Here is a 19,443-nt window from a genome sequence, read left to right on the forward strand (position 1 = left end):
GGCAAACACTGTAACTATAGAAAATTAGGTAACTTTTAGAAGATTGCCTCAAGAGCTACAAAGAATGGGAAACTAAAATTTTCTAAGTTCTACAATCTGCACATGTATCCCTATACATTTATTATATTCCTATGCATTCTTTTGTATATATATGTACATATATACACACATATAAGAAAATGCATAGGAATATAATATACGTGCACATACGTGTGTACACATACACACACACAAATAAAAAATAGAACAAGAACTGCCAACAGAACAAGAGATATTTCAAACTGACTGATCTACAAGACTTTGAAGCTCATCCATCTGAACAATTAAGGGAAGATCCATTATTCTGTGAATTCACTAATGCTGAGTCTAAATTACTGTCTCTTTAATGTAAAGTTCCATTTGTAATGTCTGGTGATGAAGATTTTTGCATGTACTCTATGGCATGCAATGAGCAGCATTCTGCACGCTGCTGAGTACCCATAACTTTCAGTTATTTTCTCGGTATTCCCTTTCGCCTCCAGGATAAGGCCAAAGTGCTTGCGGTTGTTTTATTATGGAAATGGTAGCATTACTTAACCAAGCACTGTCAGCTACAGGACTCTCCAGTTAGCCCTTAAGTATATGATTCTAGCTTTTTATATCCCAATCAATAAGTGTATATCAATACTGCACACTTATTAGAAGAGATTTGCAGAGATCATTTTAGGAAGTTCAACAATTTTTAACTTTTTTACCTATCAGTAAACGCTTCCTTTGTGACCTAAAATGTCTGTAAGCATTTCCATTGAGAAAAGTGTTGAAATTAGTTAAAATATGCAATTATTTCCCCTTCTATAGCATAGAAAACATCAGCAATTTTTCAGCAGCACCACATTCTTGAAAATCGAAGGGCATAAACACTCTCTAATAATGGAGTTTCCTCAGTTATCAGACAAAGTAATTAAGGGAAAAGTATACACATTAGTTTCAGCAGAATATATGATGCTGGCAAATCAACGAAGTCAAATGGCCAAATAGGACATGACGTTCAATTTCCTGGTAATAGTAAAAGGCTTTTAAAAGGTGATAATTAGCTGCTTTTTATTAACAAATTAGACTAGCCAACTGAATGTAATTCAGTACATTTCAAAACATGCCAGAATGATTACGCAACTGCAGCACAGCAGCCTGTTTGCCAGTGTTCTCTTTACAATGGAAAGAAAAAAAAACCTTAAACCAAAACCTTAAAACAAAGCATCATAGCCATATTTAAACTCCTGAAACACATTTAGCTACAGAAGCTGCCTCCTTCCCTCTACTGTGCTCTAATAGCTGTTAGAGTAACATGTGCCTCCTTGACAAAGTGCTCACACCAGAAAGTGTATACTTAGTTTCAAGCATTCTCTTATACACACTTTTTTTCTGCCTCATTTTGCTTACATAAAGTTAGGCCATGGGTAAGTGTCTCTGGAAAGCCTGCCTGTGCTTGTATTTTTCAACAGGTTTAGACTGCTTCTTGTACCTGTAAAGACCATGAAAACATCAGTAGTCCGTACAGACATCAAAGGCATTGCTCAGATTTTGAATGGCACTGAACAGAGCTGTCATCAGCTAGGAGCCAGGAATTAAGGCAACTCTGCATACTGGTGCTTCTGGAATATGCTCTAGGGCAGGAGCACACACTTCCTACGTATTATACCCGAAAGCTCACATACTACATACATAATTCAGGAGTCTGCTTCAGGAACCAAAAAGTTTAGTGTGTTATGCTCACTGTTACAGGAATAGCAAATCTAATTTTTCTGGATGTGTCCTAAGATCAAGAATCAGGAATATAAATATTTAAGCCTGTTGCCACTAGAAACTCAGTCTGGGCAAAGACACGAGGCTCCTACTGAGAAGAGGATGAAGTCCAGCCAACAGGTCCTTTAGCTCAGAACTTGCCTTAATGCCAAGCTCAAGACTGCAGAACAAAAGCAAGACTCAGAATTTCAGATAACAGCTAACTCATCTTTTCTGATTTTATTACTTTGCTGGGTGCAGGTCACATTCCTTCCCAACAGTTTGCACCAGTCTCCTCTCATTTTCAATACCTCACCCAAATCAAGCTGCCACAGGCAACATGCTCTGCAGCCAACTCATTCGCATTTTGAATAAAAAAAGAATAAAAAAACCCTATAGACCACAATATTAAGTTGCTATACTGTTGCATGATTGTGTTTACATCCACTGAAAAGGTGCGTTGATTTGAAGGTAAGATGCAGGTGCCTCTTTTCATATTGAAAAAGGAGTTGGAAGAGTAACTGGCTTTTCAGTTGAGTTAGTTTCCAAATGTCAGGAGAAAAAAAAAAAAGATATATTGAGCTTCAAATGTTTTGCAATTTTAACTTATCTTTAAAATACTTTTCTTTTAAAGACTGAAATAGACTTCCAAATGAAACCCTTCATGAATATAAACGTGTTTACATTTTTCTTTTATTAATTAGGTGAAATTGAAAACCTTAATCATTGACTGCCACAAACTTGCATTTTTGGGCAATTTCTACATTCCGTTTTTAACATTCCTTCTTTCTCACCCTCAAATTTTGTTAAATCCAACTAGCTCACAATCTGTCAAACCCTCTGTGAAAAGGCTGGAGTGCTGAAGGTAAAGAGCAAATGATCTTTATGCCATCCAAAAACCAGTCTCTAAAATATATAGTTTTATCCAACTCCTTAAAACCAGTAGATTCATTTTGTAAAACACAGATGCCACCAGTTCATCATTAAATAAAAATCTTACTTTCTTCTGCCTTCACTGGAAATTTCTATTACATCTTCCAGAACAAAATTAGGCAAATAGTTTATTCACTTTTTACTACCACTCTCTCTTCCATGTGAAGGAATGATGCCATTATATGCTGCCCACTAATCTCTTGTTAACGATCATTTAGTCCAAAAATTTAGTATGTGATCTCTCCTTCTTGGAGTTCACAGAAACAGCTATAACCATTAGTAGTTTGGAAGTGACCACTTAGCCCTGAATTACACCAGCAAATACCTTACATAGTGCACCAAGAACCTGTACACTAATGCAAAGACAGGCCTCATCCACATCACGCTTATTGCTCCTGTTAGTGCCTGAAGGACTGTATCCATCTGTACCATCTCAGATGGAACAAGCAGCAAAAAGGACATTAGCTTACTTGCCTTGCACTTTCCATTAACTTGCTGTTAGATTCAGAAGGGCTAAGAAAAGCATAGTATCAGTTGATACTGAGTTTTGCTATTTCTGCACAAATCTGAAAAACACACACAAAAGAAACTTTACATCAAGTATTACAGATAGAAACCAGAGCTAGATCAACCTATGTCAACTCATGTGAAGCAAAACAGAATTTTAAAAAGAAACGAAGTAGCTGATACCTTGCTGAAGAATAGCTACTTCTGCATGACTTAAACTATTCACATCAACACTGGCTCTCCTTCTAAAAGCTCTATTCTAACTGAGCCGAAAGTTTGAAGTCTGACCTATAGAGCACTTTTTGAGACAACATGGCCAGATAACTGCAATGGTTTCCAGCAGGCCTAACCTCAGCTTCCTGCCTGGCCTATCGTAAGGTACCTCACATCAAAGCTTGCCTTTAATTCTTTGCTGGGGGGGAACATCATACACAGTCTCTCTTCAGTAACATTTATCTTTTTGAAATCAGCCCTTTAAAAACAAAGGGGGAAAAATCAAAAATAACATACAGATTAAGCTTGTATCAGATAGAACGGAGTATACAAGAATTTTTCGTATTCCTGAAACTTCTAAACCTTAACTTTCTATGGCAATGAAGGAGTCAACATTTTATAGTTCTTGTCAGTGATATAGCCTGCTAAAATAACCTACTGATCACTCAATTGAGATAAAAGTTGCTTACTTGCTCTCTTAAATCTAGATTAACATCCAAATGAAAACAGAAAATGCATATACAGAAGACTTGCAATTAAAAGGTAAGCCCCACCCCCCAATTCCATTCCCCCCACCTATTTGCATGGGTAAAAATAGCAACTTTAGACACAGCAGAAAACTAATTTTTTTGGAAAGTAGAATAAGTATACACAAAGACTCAAAACACGTTCATTCTATTTGATGGGAAGACGACCAAAGATAACAACCCACAGAGAACTGCTTCCCCACCACCGAAGAGCTGCTGCACGCTGACAGCGTTCCTGCTGACACTGCTTAGAGGTACCAAGTAGAAGCGTGGTGTAGCACAGAACTGGGAAACTCTTGGTGATGACAGCAAGCATAAGCGTTTAATGCAAGTCAAGATTGTAGCACAATATATGACACCATTCTGAGAACTTATCTTTCACAGCATATGTAAGGGCAGGTTATAGCCTCCATTATGTATAGCATTCAGAAGAGTTCAAGAATTTAAAAAAAGCCACTGGAAAATCTATACAACAAAATACCATGTAGATCAGGATTCCTCTTTATGCTTCTTTAGTGAATTAGTTCTTCAAAATATTTACAGTGTATTTTCACTTTATTTGATTCCATTTATACACTAAATTTGCAATTAACAATATTTCAAAATAAAACCAGTTCCCAAGTTCACTATACTTTCCATTCCAACACTTATTTAAAATACATGAAAGTTTGTTTAATGATAGCAAAGCAGACTTTCAAACGGTATAGTCAGAAGGTATGAACAGCAACATCTTTTCATTATTTTTCACTTACGGAAAGCAGTCATGGCAGACTACTATACAATGCTTAAGATTAGTTAAATGCATATCAATTTACAGTATTCACAGAGATAAAGACTTGCCATACAGAAGTGTGAAAAGACAACAGCCTTCTATATAATTTAAAAGTGATTTTCCACACACTTGTTTTACTTGCTAAAATCATTTCCCCTTCAAGCTTTCATTATATTTACTGATGAAACCAAGAATTCTGTAACTGCTTGAAAGTTGTTTGGAATGATCAAAACTCATTTTCAGACTGAAAGCCTTGATTTACCAGGGAAAGAGGGCAAAAAGTAGTACATAACAGCAGTCAGCTTACATGTTAACACACTTAATTCTGCTTCACAAAAAATCCAATCCAACAAAGACTTTAAACAAAGGACATCAGTGCTAAATTGTAAGTGGACATTATATATATGGCTGTTCAATATATTTGCATATACCTCTCCAATCTAACAAAAGCGAAACTTTAGAAAAGGCCAATTAATCTTTTATGCTTTCATTGGTACTTGGTACTCAAGGGTACACATTGATACTAAATACATTTGCATGATTATTCTACTCTTATACAGTGTACCAGAGTAAAACTAAACTCTCAAGTTCTGAGTGGAAAGTTGACTAAAAATGGTACTTACACATTCACATAATCAGCTTCTAACTTGCTTTATTCACACACTTCAGTTATTGTAAGCCCTGCTAACAAACCGCAAGACAGCCAAGTTCTGCATTCTGTTCAGCTTTGTCTAAAACTAAGTTTTGGTTATGGAGTATTTTGTTGAAAGCAAAGGACTTTACCTCATCTTCTCCTGCCACACTGCAGCAGTGAAAGCAAGAAAAATCTTCTATGTACCTGTAAATTATGACATTTTCATCTAGTAAAGTTTTACAATTTCCATTTTGCTCGCAGCTCCATTAACAGTGAAGGTGAAAACATTTTTAAAAGATCAGTAAACCCATCACTCTCCCACTTCCAGGTTCTTACAACTCATGAAAACAAATTCTTTTGAACTGCCTAGCAGTCCAAATTAAATATCAGATGTGATGTTTATAAAGCAGAGACGAAAAATTCATATCCATTCCTCATGCTAGTTAACTGGTAAGAGGAAAGGTAAAACCTCATTCCCACCAGAATCTGATTCCCTTCTGTATGACCACACATACTATTCAATTGGTGTTTATCATTTTAAATTTAAGTAGTACTTTTGAATGACATTTAGGAATTTAAATTCCAAATTTTAAAATAAATTCTTTTACTATGTAGATAGAATCAATAGAGTGTATTCTTCAATGTCATTTCTAAGCCACTTTTAACAATAATTACATTGGTAAATAACTAGACCACTGTGCTAAATCCACACCTGAACAAATTAAGAAACATTTTGAAGCAGTGTTGAGTAAATTATTTTGGTGAGCTGTAAAACAGCTACATGCAGGGCATACTGTACTATAACAGCTCCAAATCCCTTATAAAAACCTAGCATTCCCTCTTCCCGTTTTATAGTATTTATGCAGTCTCTCATGCCCTCATACTGAGTGTTGATGGGAAGCACTTCATAGCCAAGGTCTGTATTGTCAATTATTGTGCGTGTCCCTTGAATATGAAGGCGATGCAAAACTGTCTCCAGTGGGTAAAGCACGACATCAGCACAAAGGCTAGCAGCAAAGCTAGCAATAAGTTCTGGAAAATACGCATCCAGCATGCTCTGCACAGAAGCGGAGCTCTCTGTCGGGAGGTTGTGGGAATTCTCCCTTTTCAGAACAAACAGAACAAGCTTCTGGACGATGGAACTGATGACGTAGTGAAGAACTCCGTGTAGAGCAGTTGGAAAAGTCAACACCATCAGAGGAAGGAGACGCTTGCTATGGGGTACTCCCATTCCTACAACTCTGCCGATCCCTTCTTTCACACAGTCCAGAATTCCAGGATTATCTCGAATGATTTCACTCTACAAGCACAAGGGAAGAGTTACAACCCCTTTCATAGCCATACTGACATCCACTTCAACATTCTGCTTACCACAGCTCAACTTTTTTCATCTTCATAAGAAAGTTACCTATTTATATGCTACCATATCTAAACAGCCATACTGATATTATAAATTTTTTTGCTCTAACACTCTCAGTAATGTTCAAGTAAACTTGCTTTTAAAAGTGAACCTATATTTTGAGCATCTTTTATTTAATCTACATCCCAATTACTTGTGTTATTACCAAAGACATTGAACTTTCAGCATATTACAAAACGTATCGTTTTGCACAACAACCACTATGTACTGAAATGCCTATTTAGAATCCAAATGCTAGGAAGCATTTATCTAACCTAACAATCCTGTTTTTTAGGGTTTTTAACTGAAGTCTTTGAACTTCGATGTGCGTAATATAAAGACTTCCATAACTAAATTTGAGTTAAATGATCATTTTTACTTGGAATTGAATAGGTTCAGCTATGGATATTTTCATTCCATTCTTAGTATCTAAAATAGCACTCTTTACTCATGCTACCTCCTTACAAAAGAGGTAATTTTTTTCATATAATGAAAATAAAGAATTCATGTAGTAATTCTCTTATTGTTGTACGCCACCTATGACTATAGGACTAAGACATTTTTTCCCTTTCTCATGCTTACACAGATTCAATGTTTCATCATCACTGTTACATCCAAACTTAATTTGGGAGTTCTCAGTGCCCAAGTCTTTGTGTCCATGTCAGCTGTGTCCTGACCACATGTCAGGATGAGACATAACATTCCCGATCCTCAGGGAAATAACCTGCAAAGCCCTCACGACAGAACAGAAACTGGTTCAAATACTTGAAAGTATTTTGCTGTTCCTGACTCTAAGCATAAGTATTGCATTATAACCGCAACTGAGTCCTCATCTCCCTCATATCATTACAGTTGCTGCACTTCAAAGCTGCACTTAGTTTTGTCAAACACGCCACCATGTGGTTTGAAACGTTAAAGACGAAAACACAGTAATGTGACAGCTACATCCAGGTAACTGGAAATAGAAATTTGAAGTATACTTACTTAGAGAAGTATGTGTGTATTTTATGTGTGTATTTTTTGTATATATAGGAATGAAATTATATTATATATAAGAAGTATCAAATTAACATTGTTGAACAGTATATCTCATCAGAATTAAAATATTCAAATACAGTTAATATAAAAAACTATTAGTAACAAACCCCACAATCTTTATAGTTTTTGGTTGGTCATTGCCCTCTTGCAGTACAAGAATATAATGTACAGTAATGTAAAATACAGGAATATAAATCTGGTAAGTCAAGATGCTCCTCTGCATTGATTAATACAGCATAAATAAAGTCTTGACAAATGCTCACATTACTTCTGTTGTGTTTCTAATAAGAAGGTTTATGATGATGTTTTGAGGAGCTGGAGAATACACTTCATGCTGCATTTTTATATTCACAGAGCACTCACACATAGATGAGTTCACTATGTACCAAGTCCACAGCTAGTCTCTGTAGCCTAAAATCCTCCAAATTTTCACTGGGATTACTTTCATAAATAACTCTTTACAAAGATGCTCACTTGTTTACAAGGCTGGGGTAGAGGCGCTTTTTTTTTTTCCCCCCTTCTTTCTTTAAATTAGGCTGCTACCTAGCACAAGTAACTTACTTATTTCGAAAATTAAGACAGGATCTAAATCATGCCCACTTCTACCATTTATCAGTAAACATGTTCCTGTTTCCAACAACACAGCTAACATCCTTTCAGACAAAAATATACGCAATGTAAATACCTGAACAAAACTGCCTTCTGGCTCTTTGGAGTTTGGATCCTCTGCATAGAGCAGAATCCAGTCCCTGCCTCTAGAACACACACTGAAACTAAGAAGCTGTAGAAGTCAGCCTTGTTTGCCTCTTGCCCCTTACAGGCTCTTGTGCAGAAAACCCATCAACAGTTGAACTGTAAGTTTAAACAGTTGGCTCTAAATCAGTACTTACAGCTTGTCTACACTGTGAATCAAAATAATTACTTTAAATGAGTGACATGAGAAGGACTGTTTTGCACTAATCCTCCATGTAAGAGTTCACGTCACAGAAGAGTTCCACTAGGTGCTCAAAGATGCTTTCACATTAATTAGGAGCAACCCATTATAGGGAACTAGCTTCAAGAATTACCCTGGGCTGCTTCCCCACAGTTAAGCCCTGTCTGCTTCTCCAGAAAGGGATGCAACAACTCAACTCACTAAAAGATAATCTGCAATACAGTGCTATGGGTTACTTTATGCAGTTACAAAGCAAGTTAAGCTATATCCCTAGTGACATATCCATATTTTCCTGAAACTTATTTTCACAGCTAAGGAAGAACTAGATTAAAATTTAAAAGCAGAAAGTTGACTAGATGAAAGCAGCCCTGAAATAATAGAGTTCAGTATTTTAACAACATAAAGCTGAATTATTAGAAAACATTTATAATCATAACAATTTATAATTGTTATAGGGGGAAGGTCACTGCCATAACTTTTCTGGGAGCCTTTTAAAACCTTTACATGACAAAGACTTGTATAATTCTTTTATGGTTTATCTGCTACAGAACATACAGATGTAACTTGTTCTCATCTTACAGATAATGTATTCCAACTCTATTAAATGTCATTTCTTATCCTAGGTTTCTACGTAAAATAGTAGAACTAATAAACCCATTTTAATAAATACTTTTCTCTCCAAGTTAATAAGTCATGCAGTCTCAAGCAAAATAAATATAACTACCGCAACATACACCTGAATCCAAAGACAAGGACTCACTTCTCCACATAATCTAACTTATAAAGAAAATAATTGTATCTTTTACAATATTATAAATATATGTAAATTACCTGCACAGTTTCAATCAGGCTTGCAGAATAAAAAGGCATTGCTATCACATGTGTTAAGCTGCAAAAATTAACAAAATAAGAATTAAGGTCATGACAATACTACAGTATTAGCCAAATTTGTAACTGAAAGTTGATACAGGTCACCTATCAAGTCATGCCTGACAGAAACTAACAAACCATAACTCAATTACTACAGTGCATATTAAAAAGTCAAGATAAGCTTCAGTCTGAACTGCAGTAAGCATTAAATTTATTTCCATTTGACCAGATCAATTGAAGTTTCACAGAAATCAGAATTTAATTATTAAAAAATTGATCTTTTAAATCAGTGAGGCTCCACACAAAGGAATCTAGTAACAAAAAAAAATTTGTGAAACTGGCATACACAATTAAGGTTGTTCACAAATCAAACTACGAAAATCAGCATTAGCACCCCTGTCAAGTAAACACAGCTGCAGATTAAACTGCTGTATGTTTACTGCTTGACCTGTGTGGTTTGTGATCACTCACACAGTTCGAAGTTAAGATCTGCACATAAGATTCTGAAAATGAAAAACTGATATTAATGGTAAGTGGTAATAAGACATAAGGTAATAACACATGCTACACTTATACTTACCCTTTGAGCAGAAGGTGGCCACCTATCTGATTGAGGTTCCATTTATGTGAAAGCTCTCTAGAAAGAAAAGTAGTATTTCCCTTAATATTGATAGAAACAGTTACTCTCAAGCATTTATTTCATGGGTCTCTATATCCAGCTTTCATACTGCTGTTCTACTAACAGTCTACATATAATTTATCTTTCTACTATGGGAAATTCTGCAATCAGCTACACATATCATTTAACAGCTCATGCTTAACTTTTAGAAGTTATTCCGCCCTGCTGGATATTCTAACAAAAATAGCTTTGCTGATTAATAAGGTTTCTGTAGCTCTCATAGCTACTAGCTTTAGTGACTTGCATTTATTAGTAACCTTATATATCACTTCTTAAAACCAATTTTGAGGGAACGTTGAAATTTTTACATCTCGGTAGTCTTCCTTTACCAACACATATTTTTGGTTATGTTTTGGTTTGGTTATGCCTTTTCTGTTCTTTGAGGTTATGTTCATCCAGTTGCTGTTTATTTTCTGAAAACCTAAATCACATTATAATACAGTTATACAAGACCAAAAAGTACAATGGAGAAAGGACAGAGACTAGGAGCTGCATAATATTTCTGTACAGACTTAACTCAAGTTTTTTGGCTTATGACTAGTCTTCAGCATATCCTGTCAAAACAAAACATTTGCATTGTATACAAAGGTGGTTAAAAAAAACACCCTTTACAGTAGTATTTTCTAGTTGCACACTTCAAAATATGAGTAATGGATGTTAACTACAGTACATTTGACAGAAAATGTAATTCCACACTAACTCAAGATGACATCCAACAGCCATACATTTGGTAAATACTCTAGCTCTAAGGTAAAGATATTTCTGTCTGAAATGTTGGACATACTAGACTATGAATTTTCAAACGAGCTTTAAAGTGTTCAGCTTCAATTCTTGTCCAAGAATCACACTCACCCACTCTGCCTGTAGTTACAGCAACTCTAATCCAAGAAAGGAAACTCTTTACTCTTTCCTGAAGAATTGTGTGTTACTAGGAGGTATCACTTTCCTAAATACATAGGCCAATCATTAAAGAGGAAGGGAAGATCATTGGGTGTCATGGACACTTGGATGACATCCACTGAGCCATAATACTTAAAAGATGTGGAAAATGAAACCAGTCACCCAGCCAAACTAAGCGATCTGCGAAAGCCTAACTTGTCAATCCACTAGGCAGAACTATTCTTGCATTAAAGGAACAAAACTAGAATGAGTTTGTCAAGTACAGCACCGCACCCAGCTTGCCACAGAAATGTTAATGTACACTTCTGGCCCCCTCTCCTAAAACAGAGGGATGCCTTTATTGTAGTATGATAAGGAATTGGAATTGACGTCTCAGTCCCCTTCTTGTCTGCTTTGGAGCTTGATGAATCTTTTAAATCAGCTAAGCTGGCAGTAGTTGCTACAAGTAATAACCTCACCTCCCTGTGCCAGCCCAAGGATGCATGCTGCCATAAATAAGAAAGGGAGCTGATCCAGTAGAAAACTGCACAGGCTGGTGCATGTAAAGATGACCATTCCAGCCAGATCACTTCCTCAATCCAGTTCACGATGTAACTACTCAGCTGCTGTGTTGGCAAAAGGATGAGGGTAGCACTCAGGAAAGAATGAGCAACTACTAGCAGGTAGGATTGACTCTTTCAGCAGCAGCACCAGCTTATTTTTCAAACTGCTAAACAACTGGCCCACAAGAAAATCGTTGCTTACACTAGATAGAAATCAGAACTGTGAAACCACACACTCTATCACTACTCATGAATTAAAACATCATCTTCAGCAGTATTTAAAAATATGAATACCAAGTCACACTCAGAGGAAAGTGTATTCCTAGCAATTTCAGTTACCTATGAGACAAAGCTGATCAAAAAGCTTAAGTACATACCACATATAATTTAAGCATGAATGACTGTAATGCTTATGACAGCTGCCAGAACCTGCAAGGACTTTCTTTTGTTAGTACGCATGCATGCTTCATAGCAGCCCTGATTCAGCCTGCCCACATTTCTTATTTTTAAGGAGAGTTCAGTTTCCAGGTCCCTAAAAACTTAGTGATCGTCCACACATTAAGAACTCAGCCACTTGTCTCCTCTCAAAGCTAACCTGCTTCTCAAGCTCTCTGGTCCATTCAAACTTCAGTACAGAAAACCAGCCTCAAAACCTAATCACTTGTCTGCCTTCCTAAAATCCTTTCCAAGAAAGGTCTTTACCAGCCTCAGTGTTAGCCCTGCAACTGTTAAGTATCTTTTCCTGACTTACTGATCATCTCAGAATCGGCTTGCATTTCCCTAGAAGTTTTAGTGACTTTATGTAATAAAATCTCACACACAGTACACTGCTTACACTTAAAATATATAACAAAACTGACAATATATATTACTAAAGTCAGCCATTACTGTCAGCTCTGGACCATTATGAAATGAAACACCGAGGAAAAAATCTTCAGACAAAAAGGTTTTAATTACACTGTCTAAAAGCAGAAAAACATCATAATGTTTTACCATAATCCTGGAATTATCATTCAGCAAACAAACTAAGTGAAGTTACAAATCAAAATAAAATGATTACAAGACTACTATAGCATAAGATGGGCACAGTGAAGCAGAATGGCGAATACATCTTTAAATGTAGTCACTCATATTTTTAGTTGGACCCCCTTTATTATTATGAGACTACTGAACAATGTACATATAGCTGTTGGTAAAGGAGGACAGAAGACAAAGCCGACAGCCACGTGGACTCAAATTTAACATGTCTTTTAATTTAGTAATGCAGGCCATTTTATTTTCTCACCTTCCAAAGACAGTGAAAATGTTCAGCAAGATGTCAGTGCTGGCTCATTAACCAAGTTTTCTTTATTTAGAATAACGAAACCAAGGACTTTTTTACTTTAGAGATGATATTTGCTAGTACCACACAACACAAAATACGTACAAAACCAAATAAACTTACGAGTCCTTTCATGCCAGTAGAATTGTACTGAATACTAATTTGCAACATTATTTGTATACTCAGACTGCTAGGCAGACATACCAAACATACAGTTTACAAGTTACAATTGCCAAGATAACCATACTGTTCTGAAACCACCTATTCTGTGCCTGACTGCTCTAAACAATTCAAGTTTTTCAAACAACCTTACATTTCTAATGCTTTGAACATAAGCCAACAACTGATGAACAATTTGTTAGAAGCAGTAAAAAAACCAAACAAATAAAAAAAACACCCACACACCATGCAATACCTTGGCAAAGGTGTAAATTCACTGATGATGCCTTCTGTTCCAAGGGTTACACCCTGAACAATAAAAGTGCTGCCCATTCCTTTCCAAAGAGCTCTTGGACCCTGTATTTTGAGGTATGCAGTTAGAGTCAAGCAAAATAAAACTTAATCTTTTCACCTTCTTGCTCGTTTTCGTAAAGTTTCAACGAATCCCTAATCTAACTTTATAAATCTAACTTTAAATTTCAGTATTTCCAAATTCAGAGGACAACTAACTTTTTTCAACTCTGAAGAAACTTTTACCTTATTATATAATTTCAAATAGTTGTCAGTAATTTTAGAGGCATCTCTCTCTCTGCTGATACTTTGTACCATAAATCTAACGCCATTTCCACTAGACAAAATGAGTTTCAGATGTTAAAGCATGGCTGTAAGAAATCCAGGAAGCCCTTTCCTACTTTTTTGTTATCTTGAGTTTCAGGGGTTTTTTCCCCCCCAAGGACTATGCAGAATTGGAAATTTGTGCACTACTGTCTTAGGAAGTAGTCATTTAACTCTGGATAATCTCTTTATCCCCATTAAAAAAAATTTTTTTTCCTTTTTATGGATCTTAATGAAAGATTAGAGAACTTTGTTTTCTAATATCTACAACCTTTCACCAGTAAATATTAAGCTTGATAAAATAATTTTACAGTCATCTTTTTGAAACATTTCTGTAACAAAAATAATAACCCCTTGCCATCTTTTTGAAAGATTTCTGTAACAAAAATAATACCCCCTTGCAACACCCATGCTTTTTTAACTACCAATTGCATCAAGAGTTAAAGATGCTTCAGTATACATGTGCTCTAGTAACCTTCACTGCACAGCTACAGCCAGACACCAAATACTAACCTGTGTCTTATTGATGCTGTACATAATATTGACAATAGTAAATGGAGTGAGATGATAGTTCCGAGCATGATAATTAACCTGTTAAAAATATAAATTATGGCATTTTATAAACACACTTGCAGATGGTACAACTCTGAAGGAAAAAGCACTTACAAAATAAGGACTTAAAAACTCTATAAAGGTCAGCCAAAGTTACCAAAATTATTAATAAATTCTCCACTGAAGTTTAAGAAAACAAAGGCAGGACTTGTTTACATTTTAAGCATACAAACACGAACAACAAAAAAGCATTAAATGAAAAAATACTTGAGACAAAGCATTCTGCTCATAAATGGGGATCTGAAAGCTGTTTCACAAATGCTGAGGAACTTATTTGCCATAGTTTATTTCCCATTATCCAAATGAAAAATAACATGAAGGCTGGAGTTAAGTTAAATTTTGGAATGGAAAACATGTATGCTACAAATAAAAACATAATAATCTAGCAGTGTCTTGTTAAAAATTGTAAAGCTTCCTTATACTCTACAGAAAATGAAAGCACATAAAAACACTACAGAACACAGGAGATCTGCCTGGAAGAAGTAATATAAAAGATATACCTGACACTGACGACGCAGGACAATGCAGGGATGTGCCAACACATTTTCTGTAAATAGGCTTTAAAAGAAAAGTGTATTTAAAAGCACTGGAAGTAACTGTAAATTTATTTCAAAATGCTTGCTGTTTTTCTCTAACAATGTTAGATCAGTGTTTGGAAAAACTATATACAAGTTTTATACCTAGTGAAAGAATGAGGTATTTTGGAGGGCTGCCACACAGCCTGCCAATAATACAAAGGGACAAGCATTAAAAAAAAAAAAAAAAAACAGAACCAAAAACAAAAACCCCAAACCTCTGACACATACATTCACTAAGAAAAAGCCCTTGGCTTTATATACACCATTTTTCATAGACAAGAAGTATGGAAATTCTTAAACCCTTCCCCCTCAAAACATGAGGAAACAAAAATCAGGGCAGAGCCAGGATCAGGAGGATTATTTTCCAGTTTTATGCTAATCCCACATACCACACATGATTAATCAAGACCTTCCCTCACAAGCGAGAGGACTGGTACTAACAGCTAGTTTGGAATTTTTCAGTGATACAGTTTTCATCAGAGAATGCTACTGGCTGAAACCAACTCCGCCCTGCTCCCAATAGCGTTTCACTGAAATTTTCAGATTAAAGTTCTCTTAGTTCTAAAACAGGACTTGTGCTCAGAGCCACGTAGAGAAACTTTCATTTCATCCCAAAGCATCCAAGTGAGCCCTGATCTGTATGGGGTTCAAATCTGTGACCTGGATTAGGAAGCAAAACCTCCAGACTCTGTCTCAAGCATCCCAGGTAACAGTTCTGACCCCCAACCTGCTAGCGCACCTGGGGCAGCTCTCTGTTGGAGAGATTTTACTTGGGATAAACAAATATTAATTGGAACAGAAAAGTACTGAGGCTGCAGTTTCACAAACCATAAACTAATTAGCAGTTTGCTGCTCCCAAAAGGTGTGAAAGTTCCTCTGTACTCCAGCTCTCTTACCTAATAAACCGTTCTTGTAGTGGCTTGTTCAACCCCCTTTTAATAAACACAGCATGCTCATCAGGGGGTCTGAACGAGCAGCAAAGCCAGCACAAGGGAAGCAGTAGGAGAAGGGGGGTGGGCAGTTTCATGAGATGTGATGATCAAATTTAAGGAGCTCATTACTAGCTGAAAGCAGTCGTTCCTATTCTTTATCCCTTCCCTCCTGGCCTCCCACCCTTAGCTGGTCTCTGCTGCCTCTAACAGCTAGTCAACTGACTCACTGAAACAGCAAAAAAACATCCAGAACCTTCACTGACTTTGCCTTCTGGTTTAGTGAGTCATATTGGCTCAAAGGGGTTCTGCTAGGCATCAAGGGTGATAACAATGGGATGAGGGGGACAGTTTTATGGTCCTCCTCTTTAAACAGCAGCACACCTCAACTGTCCATGAAACTGAAACCTTAGTTTCTCATGTTGGGCCAACTGGAAAAATGCCACAAGCACTCTGATGTTCTGATGGGAGAAGCCCCTCTCTCTGAAGTCTCACATTCAGATCAACAAGGAATAAAACAATAATAATAAAAAGCTGTCCACTGCTTTCTCAAAAAATAGTATCGGTAATTAGAATCACCATAAATAAAGAATAAAATGGATATTAGACCACTTTGCCACATCAAGATTACTATTCCAGGATACTTTGTTATAAAACTTAAAGACTTTATTACCTTCTTAGGAAGATTCATATCACTCAAAAAGATTAGTAGGAGTAGCAAATGCGGAAGCAATTTTCTTGTGCTATTTTTAGATTGCTGTGATAGGGTAGATAGACAGATCGGGCATAGAATACAAAAAAACTGTTTCTTATATTCACTGCTAATGGAGTAATTTTCAGAGAGAACACTTCAGTTAGAGAAACAGAAACCTACATTACTTTTAGGTAGCAGGTTTCTACATGCACTTCAGTTACATAGCCTACTGACATAAAAACACAAGACAAAAATGTATACAGGGATTATAAGAGACAGCTATACCTTTACTGCAACATAATCACTGAAAAATATTACACAACTCTTACCTTGCAAGGCCAATACCAAAGCCTGCAAATCTGTTCAATTGCTCTGAAAGAAATGAAAATAGATTATACAGCAGCGATAACCACGAAGGGTAAAAAAATGCCAGAATGCAGATCATTCGAATAACCAATTTTATAGCATAAAGCTGAAGCATATTGCTTCAGAAAATTACAAGCACTAAACCACAACATTTATGTCAACTCAGCAAGAGAGGATATTAAAAATTATTCACCGAGGTATACTTGCAGTTTGGATCATATCCAAGTTTGTGCATACTTTAAGCATGTGAAACATTTTACTTACAATGAAATGTCAGATACAGAAGAAGTGAGACAAAGTGAACAATTACAGTAAAACATCATCTTTTGATATCTAACAAAGCTAACTCAAATCAGTGACATAGAATCACATGCATGACAGTTTGCAACAATTCTGAATTGCAAATGTATATATCTAAGGAGAAATTAATTTAAAACCAAAGACAGCAAAAAGAGAAGCTTAAGTGGGGGTAACACAAAATGCCACCACATAATAGTGGACATCAATATGATGTGAATTTTCAAATTAGCTGTTTGCCTCCATTTCTTTGCAAAACCTTTACTAGAGAACCAGTAAAACACCAACAGGAAAATGGGTTCAGCTCTCTATTATCTATCACCAGGCAGGTATTTACAGATATTTAGACAGATATTACTCAGAAAAGGTTTTTTAAAAGTGTCATAATTGTAAAGGCAAATGGAAAATTAATGCTCAACCCTGTAAGTTACTAGTGCAAGCAGACTGTGTACATGCAGAATCTCAGTCACTTCAGTGGAGCTCCACACAGACATGACAGCTCTCCTAAGAGGGTTGATAATGCCCCCCCATCAACAGGGGACTGGACTCAATGATATAGGAAATCTTTATCAGTCCTCTAAAATGCAGAATCAACAACCTGCATGAGCAACTAGGACAAAAGAAGTTAAAGCCTGAGCATCTAACAATTTTTTATCAGTGCTTGGATGGATAAATTAAGGGTTATACACAGGCTCCTGTAAGACAAAGACCTAAAAACAGCGTTACAGATTAAAAAAAAAAAGAAAAAAAGAAAACCCCAAGAAATATAGTGTAAATGTAACTAAGTTAGACTTTTGTAAAACTCTGATAAACAAGTGTACATAAACTGTTCCAGAATATCCTTTTAATTAAAGGACAAAAAGTAATGCAGGCAACTCAGGGTTCTGTTTCACTATTCTTGATTTAGTACGTTTCTCTTAACCGTCTCAGTTTCACAAGGCTGTAAAACACTGCTGTATTAAGGAGGGCTTCAGTTCCCTTTCCCAGTAATAACTGGGAGGAGTGGAATGTGGTTGCTTCCCCAGACTCTACCAATTTTACAATTCCTTCACTGTCACGCACCGAAGTTGTTTTCGCTCTGGCAGTTCGTGCCCTAGTGACTATTTCAACAAGACGGCCAACAGCCAGGAGACACAAGGTCAGGAACACCAACACTGACCACACAACAACAGAAAACATGAGCCCTACGAAACACACGCGAGACCCGAAGATGTTTTTGGTCTTGCAAGTTACCAGAGATCAAGTATTTCCTCAGGAGATCATAGTTTACATGGGCAGTAAAGAGCTGAGCGTGCACTGCTTGGCAGAAGCTGCAGGGCGGCTTCTGGCACTTTCCATCACACCTGCACGTTCCCGCGCGGTGAGAGAGGGCGCGGGTATGTGAGTGCGACCGGCAAAGGAGCAGCTTCTCCTTTTGCCAAGGGCGCTTCCCCTCCCCTCGCTCTTCGGCGCCCCCGGCCACCAAACGCCCCCGCCCAGGTCTCGCAAGGGGGAGCCGCCAGCGCTCGCAACCCCGCGGCGCTCCGAGGCGGCCCGGCCGGTCCCGGGGGGGGCCGGGGGAACCGCACAAGCGCCGGCGGGGGGGACGAGGGTGCGGCTGCCCCGCGCGGCGCGGCGCTACCCGGGTCCGCCCCGCCTTACCGGCGCCGGGGCCGCCCGCCCCGAGGCAGGGCTCCTCGTTGAGGGCGGCGCCCCCCAGCGGCGTCCCCGCCCCGTACGGCGGCGTCTTCTCCCCCCAGTGCAGGTTGCGGCTGCCGGGGATGTCGGGCGGGCTCGTCACCCAGTGGCTCAGCTCCGCGGCGCTGCCGAAGGGCCTGCCGCCAGCGCCCAGCTCCTCCCGGCCGCCCCCGCGGTAGCCGAGGCCGTCGAAGCCCTCGGGGCGCCGCGGGTGCATGATGGCGGCGGGGGGAGGGGGCGCGGGCGGGAGCGGCGGCGGCGGTAACGGCAGCGGGGCCCCGCACCTGCCTCCCCCGCGCCACTTCCGGCCGGGAGCGGTCGCCGTGCGCCGCCGAAGCCGAGCGTGAGGCCACGTGATCAGGGAGAAGGCGGGGCCGGTGGCTCGGCGGCCAATGGTGCTCGCTCCTCCTGCAGCGGCCGGCGGCGCGGGCGGTGCTGCCCCCTGCTGCGCCGGCGGAGCGGGGAGCGGCGCCGGCAGCGCGGGGC

General features: G+C 38.3%; 1 protein-coding gene across 1 annotated transcript; it reads right to left on the bottom strand.

Moving 5' to 3' along the window:
* Nucleotides 1-4,237: 4,237 nt before the first annotated feature.
* On the bottom strand, nucleotides 4,238-19,290 carry SLC25A46 (solute carrier family 25 member 46). Its single transcript, XM_067315692.1, has 8 exons — nucleotides 18,922-19,290; nucleotides 16,947-16,989; nucleotides 14,917-14,974; nucleotides 14,318-14,395; nucleotides 13,446-13,546; nucleotides 10,169-10,225; nucleotides 9,550-9,607; nucleotides 4,238-6,647 (listed from the first exon to the last, which is right to left on the bottom strand). Exons 1-8 carry the CDS (start codon nucleotides 19,172-19,174, stop codon nucleotides 6,069-6,071), a joined length of 1,227 nt encoding a protein of 408 aa, XP_067171793.1. The 5' UTR covers nucleotides 19,175-19,290; the 3' UTR covers nucleotides 4,238-6,068.
* Nucleotides 19,291-19,443: the final 153 nt, after the last annotated feature.

Source organism: Apteryx mantelli, chromosome Z (genome assembly GCF_036417845.1).
Source record: "Apteryx mantelli isolate bAptMan1 chromosome Z, bAptMan1.hap1, whole genome shotgun sequence".
Classification (NCBI taxonomy): domain Eukaryota; kingdom Metazoa; phylum Chordata; class Aves; order Apterygiformes; family Apterygidae; genus Apteryx; species Apteryx mantelli.

Bases quoted from the DNA above. Each gene is read 5' to 3' on its own strand.
- SLC25A46 (XM_067315692.1), bottom strand. From the start codon at position 19,174: ATGCACCCGCGGCGCCCCGAGGGCTTCGACGGCCTCGGCTACCGCGGG. The intron at 10,226-13,445 runs GTATTGCATGGT...TTTTCTTTCTAG, and splicing joins GAATTTACACCTTTGCCAAG to AGAGCTTTCACATAAATGGA. The intron at 9,608-10,168 runs GTAAGTATAAGT...TAATTTTTGCAG, and splicing joins GGCCACCTTCTGCTCAAAGG to CTTAACACATGTGATAGCAA.